The sequence below is a fragment of the Poecilia latipinna genome, unplaced genomic scaffold (genome assembly GCF_001443285.1).
Source record: "Poecilia latipinna isolate Pla-1442-1.1 unplaced genomic scaffold, P_latipinna-1.0 Scaffold724, whole genome shotgun sequence".
NCBI lineage: Eukaryota > Metazoa > Chordata > Actinopteri > Cyprinodontiformes > Poeciliidae > Poecilia > Poecilia latipinna.
This window is the reverse complement of record NW_015113340.1, coordinates 283,792-297,265: the sequence shown is the minus strand read 5'-3', so window position 1 is coordinate 297,265 and position 13,474 is coordinate 283,792. Positions and strand designations below refer to the sequence as shown.

At 38.4% G+C, this 13,474-nt stretch overlaps 1 protein-coding gene across 1 annotated transcript in view; it reads left to right on the top strand.

Annotated features, from left to right (window-relative positions):
• LOC106955298 (serine/threonine-protein kinase 26-like) overlaps window positions 1–13,474 on the top strand; it is a 36,909-nt gene that overhangs the window by 11,568 nt on the left and 11,867 nt on the right. The window contains exons 2-6 of the mRNA XM_015045400.1: window positions 8,591–8,659; window positions 8,815–8,976; window positions 9,431–9,487; window positions 10,066–10,174; window positions 10,925–11,082. Coding sequence (XP_014900886.1) covers window positions 8,591–8,659; window positions 8,815–8,976; window positions 9,431–9,487; window positions 10,066–10,174; window positions 10,925–11,082 — 555 coding nt within the window. The remainder of the gene's footprint in view (window positions 1–8,590; window positions 8,660–8,814; window positions 8,977–9,430; window positions 9,488–10,065; window positions 10,175–10,924; window positions 11,083–13,474) is intronic.

The window sequence follows — 13,474 nt, the reverse complement described above, 5'->3', positions numbered from 1 at the left end:
TATTTCTGTGCAACATTTAGCTCAGTGTTTTGAATAATTTACTGACAAATTCCCCTTTGAATGAATAAAACCTTTTGTTTTGGGAAGTTCGTCATGCAGGATGACTCGGCACATCGTGTCATGACGTGAGGCCCAGGCGACAGGAAGCGTTAAAGGCCAGGGAGGTTTTCACATGATGCCGCTCCGCAAAGGTCATTTTTTGAGCGCTCTGTTTGGGTTTCCTCTTTTAGCAGCTGTGACCTCTGACCCCCGACGCACACAGAGCTTTTTGTGCAGATATTTGAACGCTGGTGAAAACGTGGGTCTTTCTCGCTCCGTTACTCTGCGGTGCAAACGGTTTCCCCAGGAGCTTCGTGTTTGATGGGCCGGGCTGAGTTCACTGACCTCTGAAACCGACTTTCAGCTGTAAAACTGCTTCTTCACTTCTTCTGTTGTCATACCTGGACAAACAGCTTTGTTTGACACTGATGTTTAACTAAGTAAAGTAGCTTTGAGGATTATTAGAACCTTGTCAAACAAGAATGGCATCATCCAAACCAGCAGAGAGCCAAAATCCTCAGTTTTAAAGTATCCAATGTCCCAAAAAACCCCACAAAAATATTCAGTAATTTATTGAAATAAAGTACTTTTTTCTAGAAAAGGTATCTGAAAATCATTATAGAGCTTCAAACTGCAACAAAACAGTGTTTTTTCCCTGTTTGTTATCTTCTTTTTAGTCTGTTTAGTAAGTAAAAAACATAATTAGTCAAACACTAGATGTGCTAATGATTCACATATTTGTGCTGGATATTTTCAGCACAGCCCTTTTGGTTTGCAATGAAAAGTTACCGAACGAACAAAGTGTTGCTTCAAACTTGTGCACCAAAGGCGGCACCAGAAAGTGCAGTTAACTTTAAAAACAAAACAAAAAAACACATAAATTAAATTTCCATCTACCACTAAAGGCTTGCATTAAAGCTGCATTAAAGCGTCATGTCAGCGATTTTCAACAAGGATGAGATAGTTGGTTCTTAATTACTTAAGTAAGAAAAAATCCAGCTGCTTGTTGCATTAAGCCAGGCTCTGATTTGATGGCAGGCTGGGAGTCGGTCCAGCAACAGGGGCTTTCCCAGCAGTTGCCCTTCAGTGGTGCATTCAGGGGCAACTGGTAACCGAGTCTGCAGTCACTCCTGTATTAACTTTTTTTTAATTTTTTTATTTCTTCTGACAAAATCTAATTATTGTCGTATTTTGTTGTTCTTTGTTCACTGCTAAAAAAGGTCAAAGACAAACATTTGTTCCTTTAAAACTGATGTATGTCCCAAACTGTCGTTTTTATGCACCTTCATGCCCTATAAAGTACAAATACTTTGTTACAGCTGACGTTTTCCATCAATTTAAGAGCTTGGCAGTAAAAACCCTACAAAATTAAAAAGTATCCAACAAGAAAGGGTGTAAATATCTTTCATTACTGGCAAACTGCACTTCAGACGCCCCTGATTTAAGTCGCTAAATTGTCCATTCGCCTTCTTCCAACTATCTACAACTTGATGTGTTTATTTTGAATTCAATATAATTTTGGTTCCTTCAAACTGATGGAAAGCAGAGTTGGCATTTGAAATATTATAAACTAGTTTTGAAATAAACGTCAAAGCCCAAAAACTGGCAGTTTGGTTTGGATTGTTTCTTTTGCTGTTCGAACTTGTTTTTTCTAATTTTGTTTTTATAAGAGCACATAATAAATCACTAGATATGAAAATACGATTCAGTCACGCTGCTTTATGCAACAGGTGTAATAAAGCAGCCATATGCTGGTGTTGGTGTTATCTGTGTTTAGGAACTGTTGTGCAACAAGGATGCGTCAATGATTGACTCATGCAACTTTTAATAATCCTGATTAATCATTTATTAATTAATAGAGTTGAATTTTCTCTTGGCCACAAAGAAGTCGAGGCGCCACCAGAGAATCACTAGTCAAACATTTCAGTTTCTGCGCACAGTAAAAATAATCCGACAGTCGTCTGCAGTCAGACCCGTCGTATCGCATTTTATCCGACTTTTACGTCATTGACGTGAGACGTGCATCATAATTCTGCACCAGAAGAAGCCAGACTAGATGTAAACAATGCTGGGAAAAATCATAATTATGAAATTATGATCTGTTCCACTGATCACAGTCCCACCACTCTTGGCACCGACTAGCATCTGAACGAATTTCTTTACAGAAGTTGCAGTTAACAAAACTCTTGCTATTACTGTCTTTTTGTTAAGATTTGTAACAATATTTTCGGTTCTCATTGCTGAAAAAACTGTAGGATTGATCCCTAGACGTCATCACGTGTCATAACTCCGGTCGGATTAAATTAGTACCTCAAACGACCATGAAAAACAAAAATCACATTTTAGCAAAAGATTTGAATTAAGCATCAAGTCCTGCCTTGTGAAGGTAAGCTTGGCTGTTTTAGTTTCATTAAGCATTCATAAGATTCCTTAGCATTAGTCAGTGAACTACATCCTGTTGAAGCCTGTAGAAGAAGCCGAGCCGTTTGAAGCCAAGTGGTGAATTCAGGTTGAGGTAGCATGGCTCTAATTGCTGATACTTTCTGCATGCGACCGGCAATACCTGGCGTTCCTTTGACATGGTGCCTGGACTTCTGCCAAATAGTTCAGATCCAACATATCAGCTCAGAGGATCTTTTTCCTGATGACATCAGTACTGACAACCTGTGTGTCTAATAGGTGAGCTATTATGCTTCCTTCAACAGGTTGGGGTAGGTCTATAGGGGATTCGAAACGTGTTTAATATTTTTTCTTTTGCACAAAATTAATCTTAGATAGTGAGATTAGTTCTGAATATTTAGCGCTCCTTTCAGAATGAGCTGTTTTAGGGCCTCTTGTCTCTTTAAATCCAAATAAGCTGCTGCTTGCCACGGCCCCCAACTCAACTTTACGCTCGCACGTGAGAATTATGCAGTTATACAACTGTACATCTTTGAAAAGCAGAAGTGGAACCTCCTGCACAACCAACAAAAATGCAGAAAGTGGTTTCTGGATGGTAAGTCAACAAGAAAACTCTTGTCATTTCCAGCAGCCATTGTACTGCGGTAAAAACCAGCTAACCAAACATGCTGGAGCTCAGCTTGGGTTGCTAGGTTACGGGCGGAATGCCGCTGGGGAAATGGCTCATTTTCCAAACACCAAAAAGACATTGATTTATTGCCAAGAAACGACTAGGTGTTTGTTTGGTTTAGTGTTGTTTTCTGAAGTACTCAAAAAGTCTGAATTTTGCATAAGTGAAACGTCTGGATGGAGTTTTGCTGGAAATTTCCCTGCTGATGTACTAAGACCAAGTCACATTTTTATAAAATAACATATTAATGTTCAGCCCTCTATACTTTCAACACCACCCACTAAGTCCCTGTAAGACTCAAACATTTGTAGCTGCTCAGACTCACTTCAATACTCTCAATAAAACAGACCATGAAGGAGAACGACAGATGTTCACCAGTGTTTAATGGTCCTCGTTGCATCAGTACCAGTAAACCAACTACCTGCCAATTTACAGTAAACTCTCTTTGAGTAACGCCGTTAAAACACATCTGAGAGACGTGTGTTTGCTGAAAAGTGAGCTATGTTTTTTAATCTGGCACTTAAATGACTGACATCTGTTGTTGTTGTTGATGCTGAATGTCTGAGTGATGAAATGTTGTTAAGATTCCCAGACTGCGACTCTGACCAGACCTGCTGTGAAACATTAGCCGGACCTGAGGAAGATGGTGTGTTTTAAAGGTCCTGCAGGACTCCACAGAAACTTTGCTCCAAAACAACAGAGTCAATGACTGACAACTTCCTGGTCCTGTCAAAGTGTTGCTCTTGTGCTCCAGTGATGTTGAAAGGTCAACATGTTACCTCCATTTAAAAATCACTTCCTGTGGCTGCGCAGTTTCCTGGTTTTCTGTTTCTCGTTTTTGTTCAGTTTACATTATAAACACCTTTTATTTACTACAGCCAAGCAGCTCCGAAAAGGAAAATAAAAGTGAAAATGATTCTCTTTGTTTTGAGGACCTTCAGTTTAGTTCTTCAATTTGTTAATTGTTGATTCAGTCTCAGCCAAACAAATCAATATGAAAACACAGGCCAAGCTTCTGTTTGGGAATATATTTTAGGATAGATTCTACTGGATTACTGCAGCTTTGCAGTATTTAGTAGGTTTTATGCTACAACCAAATCCACACAGTCTCTTGCATATCTGTCTGTATTTAAACCAGAGGCTGTCAGATTTTTAAGCATTAATTGCTGCTTATTATCTCATGAATGGTATCTGATCAGCTGGTTTCAGTACTTTGTTATGGCCTGGAGTGAGTTATGAAACAACCAGCCGGTTATGTCGTTTCTCAACGACTTGGACACAAATACCCAAAGATGGACTCTGTTTGATTTGTGTTTGGATGTAATTATGGGGTTTTAGTGAAGCTAAGTGCAGCATGTTTACAGGAAAACACTGGCTGTAATTACTGTAACGGTTCATTATGGTTGCTTTATTTTACTGTGCAGCTTTTATTTTTAGGAGAACGACAGATTTTCACCAGGACATCAGAATAATGACAATCAACTGGTTTCCATCACAATTTTTAAGTACAAAACAGACGGTTCAAAGATGGATGGATGGATGGATGAACAGAGTAAAGATGGATGGATGGATGGATGGATGGATGAACAGAGTAAAGATGGATGGATGAACAGAGTAAAGATGGATGGATGGATGAACAGAGTAAAGATGGATGGATGGATGGACAGAGTAAAGATGGATGGATGGATGGATGGACAGAGTAAAGATGGATGGATGGATGAACAGAGTAAAGATGGATGGATGGACGAACGGATGGACAGACGGATCAAACATCTCGTTGTTTGTGAAGAACCGGCTCTCCGGGTTTTGTCGTCTGCCGTTCAGAACCTTTTTTGTCAGTTTGCACAGAATCTGCAACAATAAATGATCTCCATTTTGTTCATCTCCCCTAAAACATGCAGAACCGCAGCGAATCTCATTCTGCCACACCAGCTGTGAGCGTCGTCCGGAGTGAACTTGCTGAATCGTCGTGAGCTAGCGCTTTATTTTAACCTGATTTGTTGTGAGCGTTTTATTGTTCGGTTGTGGATCTGGCGTCTTTATTTTGAACCCGCCGCTCCGGGCTGAAAGTACCAGCAGACAGTAGCCTCTGTATTTGCTCTCAGGGTGTGGCAGCGCTGTGGCTGCTGCGCGGCGCTTTTTATAGCACCAGGCGGAAACTCATGCAGCATCATAGGAATATCATACGCTTCTGTGAGGCTGTTTATCTAATATTCTCTCACCAGTTCTAGACGTCTGGGGGTAAAATGTGAGTTTGTTTCTTTTTTTTGGAGCCGCATTAGTGGCTTTTAAAATAAGGAAAAATCCAAATTTTACAAGATATTTTAATTCCCTCAGACTTCAGGAAGCCCTAAAGCTGTTACTGAGGAGACAGACGAATTACAGCAAAGACATTTAAATACACCAAATGATAAAATAAAAACTGTTTTATAAGACACTGAACCTCTGTTTGAATGGCTTGCCACAATAATCAATAAATCAATTAAGATGTGCTCAATAATTTCACTGGCATGATTGATTGTTTTTCTCTTTATACCAAAAACTGGATGACAAAACTCTTCAGGTTTAGTGTTTTGATCTCAACTTGTCTTTTTTTGAAGGATAGTTTAGAAACAACATAATTCATTTTATTTATTTTATCTATTTAAAATGTTAAGTGTTNAATGTTATAANTTAAAGTTGATGTTCTTGCATTATTATCCCTTTATTACCATTATATTACCTGAAAATGGTCTCAAAACAATAATATCGTTTATTGCAATGACTTCTGTTTGTCATTGACAAGTTGCACATTAAAGTAAATTCTACTGGTTAATTATAACTTATATGAGGGACAAGCGACAGAACCAAAACCTCTCCATCGGGCCGTGTGTAAAGATTTTCTAAGAGGAGAAAGGCTGATCTCTGAGCTTTGACCTAAATCCAAAGGAGCTTTCTGCTGATTCTGATGTGTGGATAAACCAAGAGCTCTGCTGGCAGAAGCCTGGAGGAAACTTCCACCACAGCTGCAGAATGCACCGATTCCAGACGCAGATAGCACCGAGCGAATCTGCAGACTAAACGAATCCTCAACACTGAAGAGCTTCACTGAGCTCAGAGTTGGATTTCCAGAGGTTTTTGTTCTTCTGCAGGTTGATTTTGATCTGCAGGTTTGCTTTTGATAGACAACGGCTTTAAAAAAGGCAGCCTTTTTATTTTCTTTTTGAGTGTAGAAAAAATAAGGCTTAATTACAGTTGAATCTTGAAGTTTACGCACATAAATAAGAAAATACTTTTTCTTTCCTCACTGTCTGAAGCTAAATCAGGCTAAACTTATTTTGTGTTAGGTTGGTTAGGATGATCAAAATGATTTCTGTTTGTTAAATTCCAGACTAGTCAGAGAAATAATGTCAAATGTACATTTTAATATTTTAATTCAATTATATTTTGCTTCAGTTTGCATCCAGGATCAGTTCAGATAATAAACGTTCACATTTACTTCAGTTCAACTCAATCTCTCCACCTTAACTCTGCCAGCAGTAATAACACTGTTCTTTCTGTTTAGTAGTACAACACCGGTGTTTATTTTGAGATAAACTGTTGGGTGTAATGATTAGTTCAGTGGGCACGTTCACACTTGAGGTGTTTAGACTATTTAAAACCAACTCTGACTTGTTTCCCGTTTTTAGTTTGTTTTGAAGTAAACACAGCAGTCAGACGAAAACAACCGTTTGGATTAGATTCGGTGTGAATGTGATCCGACGGCAGTCGAACACTGTAAAAAAATATCCATATATTTAACCGTGATAAACAGTAAAATTAAATGGGAACATCTGTAAACTATAAACTGATTTAAAACTGTTGATTTGATGTGAAGATGCAGAAAATAAATCATTTGGTGAAAACAGTAATTTGTACATTCATTTTATAGGTTGTTTTCATGTTCATTTTAAGAAAAACTTTTTTTTTTTAAGTTAAAAAATGTTGTTTTACATTAAAACACTGACTCCAGCACCATTTTTAACCATAAAGTCACCAAAATCATCTAACCTTGAAAAAAAAGAAATGTTTCATCTGTATTTGACGGCATTTTTTGGACATAAGGAATTTCCGTTGCTAAGGCCGTTGCTAGGTGTGCGTTGCCTTGAGTGTAAACTGACAAGCTAATAAACAAAGTCGGTGCATCTTTTTCTTAAAGTGTAAATCCCTGAGCAAATTTCAAGCCAAGGACAATCATGTTTTGCGTATTCTCTGCTAGAACGGCACATGGTGTCTACTTCCTGTATTTACGTCTTATAGCTCCGCCCCAAACGCATCCGACCAATGAACAGACTGAATGTTTTTGTGACTGCCTTTGGCTCACTTGCGAGTTTTTTCTCTGTGTGAAAGGAAACTGAAGCATCGGAAAACGTTTCCTCATGAAATGATTTGGATCAATGTAAACAAACGCTGGTTGTTAAAAGGCTCTTAGAAACCGTTCAGGGTCTCATATGTGGAAGATAAAGTGCAACACTTTGACGAAAACCCCTGCAGCTGTTGTTTGGGAAATGAGTATTATTCCTTAGAGATAGTGTGTGTGTGTGTGTGTGTGTGTGTGTGTGTGTGTGTGTGTGTGGTCAGACAGCTGTGTGTTCAGTTCCTGTTATCTTTAACTGTCACACTTGTTTCCTTCTGTGTTTTTATGGGCTGGAGAAACACACATGATGAAACTAGTTGAAGGTTTTGAGAAAAACATTTGGCTTGTTGTTGTTTATGCTGCAGAAATGACATTTTGAAATTAGCTTATTACTTCATAGCTTAAAAAATTATTAAAATATACATTTTGGATTTTTAGGATGTATTTTTGCAACCAAATATGAAAAGTTTTAATAGTTGGGGTGAAATTTTAACAGTAAAATATATGCTTTCCCTCCTTTGTACACTTCAATCATCAACTTAAACATTGGAGATGTAAAAGCCTATATTACCTCAGAGATAAATTAAAAGTGAGGAATAAATGCACAAATAAAAAAGTTACTTGAAAATATGTACACCATAGAAAAACATTGAGTTTGCCTGGAAGGGGTTTAATGGATGTATCCTATATTGTCCCACATTAGGCAGATTCAGGTGTGGCAGCAGAATCGTGGCATGTAGGTTCACACAAATAATCAAAAAGCGCTAAAAACAAAGAAAACAAGTAACCAGAAGGACAAGGGAAGACATGCATACATAATCAAGAACAAAATAATTAGCTTACCACTATTTTGCATGTGCAATAACAGAAATTTTATTTAAAATAAATAAAACCTGTGCAATACCAGCAGAGATGTAGATAATTGAGTTTGTTGGGATTGGTGATGGTTGCTGGGAGGAAGGATCTATGATGACGCTCCTTTGTGCATTTAGGAAAGCCAGTCTGATCTCCTGCATGCAGGTTGTTTAGATAACTGGAACCCATTTTATTTTCAGCAGAGATTTTAATATTTTAACCTATTTGTTTGTGTTTTTTTCTCTTCTCAGAGTTCCCAGATTGATCCAGAGGAGCTGTTCACCAAACTGGATCGAATCGGAAAGGGATCCTTTGGAGAGGTGGGTCTGCTTTTCAAACACTCTGCAGGTTTTTTTTTAAAATTCGTTTCTTTTTATCTCAGTTGATCATTTTTCCTATTTACATTTCAGTACTTGATACAGCACTTCCTGCAGCTTTAGTTTTCATCTCTTCTCCTCTTCATTTTCTCCTCCAGGTGTTCAAAGGCATCGACAATCGAACCCAGAAAGTCGTTGCCATTAAAACCATCGACCTGGAGGAGGCAGAAGATGAGATCGAGGACATCCAGCAGGAGATCACGGTGCTCAGCCAGTGCGACAGTCCCTACATCACCAAGTACTTCGGCTCCTACCTGAAGGTAATAAACTGTCGCTGTGTTTTCACTCAGTGAGGCAGGTTTGAGTCGGAGCTTGAAGGAAAACTGCAGAAGTTACAGTCGGCGGCCGATGTTGGAAGTGTGAAAAGCTGTTTGACGGGAAGCAGAGCGGCTGAAGGGAAACGTGGAAGGAATGTGTTTTAGCTCAGATAATGGCTGCTGTTGGTTTCCCCCAGCATTTAGAACAAACAGAAAAAGTCCCGTTTCTTGTGAAACGGTCATGAGAATGCTAATCTGGTGAAAGAAGCACCAGAATCTGATAAAGAGAAAGAACTGAAGAAAGAGACAGAGATTAACATATTTAATATGGACTCTTGGTGTAATTTCTCTGAATAGGATAGTAGTTTGTTCTTTATTTAAATGACTGAAATACTGTAAGTAACTGCTGAGTTTTGTAGATGAATCTGTATTTACTGATTCTGTAACTTGTGTTCAGGGCAGTAAACTGTGGATCATCATGGAGTATCTGGGTGGAGGTTCAGCCCTGGATTTGGTGAGTCTGCAGACAAACTTCAGACGGAGTTATTTATAGAATATCATCACGCTTTTTAATTTTCATAAAACCAAAAATAGTTTTATTATGTTTTGTAAATGTTTCTGTTTTCTACTATAAATAAAACCATTCTGCTTTAAATTAAATATGTCTAAGTAAAACACAACCTGTTAAAAGTGACTTAAAAGTGAAAATATATTGGATGTTTGTTGCTTTTGTAAGATTTTTCAAGTTAAAGCTCTAAATGAAAATGCTACCAGTGATATTTAAAGAAAAGCTGGAGCTGGCTCTGAAGTTTTCTCCTTTTGTTCTGGGATTAAAGTGAGAAGATCAGAAAAAAAAAAAATAGAATCCTGACTTTTTTTTCCTCACAATTCTGACTTTGATCTCGGAATTCCAACTTCTCCTCTCAGAATTCTCACTTATTTTCTTGGAATTCTGACCTTTGATCTCAGATGATTAAACTCAGAATTCAGAGAAAACAGTAATTTTCCTGGAGGGAAAGCGAAGTGGCTTTGATGGGCCGACAGCTGATGGTGTTGGGCGTTGCTCATCAGCCATCTTGTCTGTTTGTGCAGCTGAAGGCCGGTCCGTTTGACGAGGCGCAGATCGCCACCATGCTGAAGGAGATCCTGAAGGGACTCGACTACCTTCACTCGGAGAAGAAGATCCACAGAGACATCAAAGGTGTCGATGGAGTTAAACACTTTGAGGTTTATTAAACATGACACTTCATGGCTAACGGTTCATCATAGGAGATAAAATGAGATCAGATTAACTGATGCTTTATTAGCTTAGCTTCGAACGAACAAAGAAACTCCGACTGAAGTATATTTATTTTTTGCAGATGGTGCATAAATACAGCATAAAAATTCAATATGAAAGGAAAATTATACAGAAATCCTAAACAGAGAAACAATGATTTATTAAAATAATAGAAAATTAAGTCCAATTAGCAACAAATTAAAGCTAAATAAAATGAGTTTCTTTTGGTGAAGTTCTTGAGAGATATTATATCCTTCAGTGACTTTTTTTTTTAAAGCATCGTCCAAAATTTTTTGAAACTTGATGCATTAGGACTAGACCTGTCGCAATTATCAATAAATCAGTTAATTGCATAATTAATTAAAACAAGGTTTATAATTTCCATTTGCATAATTTATTGTTTTTCTACCAAAAACTCGATGACAAAAGTCTCAACAAGCCCATTTTTTGAAGGACAATTTTGATTACAGAGACATAATTCATTTTATTTATTGTTTTGTTCATTTATATTGGATATTTAAAATGTCATTAGCATGATATTACTTGAAAATGGTGTCAAAACAACAGTATTGTTGTTTTTCGCGATAACTTCTGGGAATTTGTTACTGTGACTGTGAAGTAAGTTTTGCTAAAAAGAAAAAAAAAACTGACGCCGGTGACGTGTCTCTGCAGCTGCTAACGTCTTGCTGTCCGAACACGGCGAGGTGAAGCTGGCGGACTTCGGCGTGGCCGGTCAGCTGACCGACACGCAGATCAAGAGGGAAACGTTTGTGGGAACGCCGTTCTGGATGGCGCCGGAGGTCATCCAGCAGTCCGCATACGACTCAAAGGTCAGACACCCAAACCTTCATCGTCTCAGTGTTTGGTTTGGATCTTTTTGTAACACTTTATTTAAAGGGATAAGACTGACATGGCATAAACAGGAAGGAGCCGACGTAAATGTTTATAAACATTTACATTTATAAACATAAACATTCCTTATGACTCCTTCCTCTTCATTACAGGTGTCATGTCAGTCATGACCCCTTTAAATAAGGTGTTTCCAGTTTTAAATAAAGTAAATAAAGTCCAATCTTCCTGCTGGGGAACAAAATATGGTAGCAGTGCCTCCAGTATTCATTCGTTTCAGCAGAAGGCTATTTGCTTAACTTCTGTGTGACGTCAGAAGCTGATTGTTCGCCTCACACTGTCGCCTTGTTAACATTTTTTTGCACCGACCAGGAAGTTCATTTGAATCTGTGACGCAGCGTTTCGTCCGTTCGGCCCGAGCAAAGTCGAGTTTTTGAGCTTTTTCTTTTTTGAGGTGTGCTCTACATAAACAAACTTCGACTTTGAGGGCATTTCCTGTTTTCTTTTTCACTTAGTTTGCTTGTTGCCGTGGTAACTGCTGCCATGCGAATCTGCTGCAGTGTGCAGTTCCCTCAGGACGTTTTGCATTATTTCCGAAGCGCTTGCAGTTTTATTTGCATATGGCTGAAAGTACCGATCCCCTACTCTAAACTCTGTGCCCTTTGACCTCTAATGCCCCCACAAAGAGGTTCCCCTGTTTACTGGGATTCCCTCGCAGCCTCTGAATCCAGCTGACTCAAACATTTTCACCACAGTAGGTCCATCTCAGGATGAAATGCACCAACTGGCTTCAGACAATCTGGTTCTGATGAATAGCAGGGTAAATATTGGTTTAATAATGGCATTACAAAGCAGGATGACGTCTGCAGAGGGTGTGTCCAAACTAGGCAAATCCACCTGGGTGTGTGTGTGTGAGTGTGTGTGTGTGGATCATCATCTCCTGCTGTCTGTGTGTTTTCTGTGCCTAACCTGATGTGGCACAGAAAAACCAATGGAATCCAACACATTTCTAAATTAGAAATGTAATGTGTTTTTCAAAATATAAGTTAAAATAACTTACTGAAGATGGAAATGTGACAATAAATCACATTTACTGTCAGGAAAACCTTATTTGCCACATTTATGTTTCTGATTGGCTGCCAGTTCAATTTGCAAGTTGCTTCGCTCCTTAAGCTAGAAATGGAAAAAGACCGAAGGAGGATTCTGCTGCAAAAAACCTAAACTGTGGATATTACATAAAATGTGCTGGGTTTAATATAAAAATAGTACATATTTTCTTATGAAAGAAGGCGATAGTGGTGGCAAATTTTATCTGGTAATGTATTACGACATCAGTATCTAAAATTTTCCACCACAGAACTCGTCGTCAACTAAAATCAGGAGGTACAATGCAAGATTTGTGCTAAAAGGATGTAATAATTATTGAATAGTGAAGAAAACGATTGTAGAATTCAATATATTTTTAAAATATTTTGTAGTTGAGTTTGTAAAAGATAATTAAGATAATGTCATAGTTTAGGAACCTCTGGTTTAAAGAGTAATATTTTATTTTGTTGCCTTTTTTACTATTATTTTTGTTTTATTCTTATGCTGTATTTCTGTATCAGAGCGAAGTTGTTTACTTTTCAAAGCACAGGGAGACAAACTGCAACTTGCTGAAATACCTAGTAGTTTGGCAATACACTGTTGTGTAAAACTTGAGCTGTCAGAACAAGTTGACAGAAGGAGCAAAACTCTTTCTGCTCAGATTTAATTTTCTGAGGGTGTGCATGCAAGAAGCTTCATCCTGTGTCAGAGTTTCACGTTGTTGTTGTTGTAGTCCAGTGGACTTGGTTCGATTGTGACATTTGTTACATTTTCAGTTGCTGCGGTTTGCTTTCACACTGCACTGTCAATGATCCAAACTAAATGAAAACGCAGTTCCCCACCTCGCCTGTGGCGGCGCTGCACCAAGTACAACTGAAGGAATCGACATTCGAAGAAGACCACCGGATATTCCTTCTTCACAAAACGTAAACAAAAATGGAGTGGTGTCAGATTTTAGCGGTTGAAGGATTTCTTCATTGATATACATGACTAGTTTGGACATCGCCTAGCAACCGCTAACGCTAGCGGCGCTGCGACTGGCGCCATTACTGTGAGTCACTGAGTCACGTCCGCAAACCAGATCGTTACAATTCGGGATGAGCAGAAGTCCGTCATAAAAATGGTCGTAGCGTCCTTATTTCTTACCCGATGTCAAGAGAGAACTAAGCAAATTTGTCAATTTAATTTTACATAATTGGCACTGTTCATATTTAACAGACCAAGGCTAATATACTTAATGAAATATTTCATCCTATTTGATATCGCCACGTTCTACAAACAAATGAG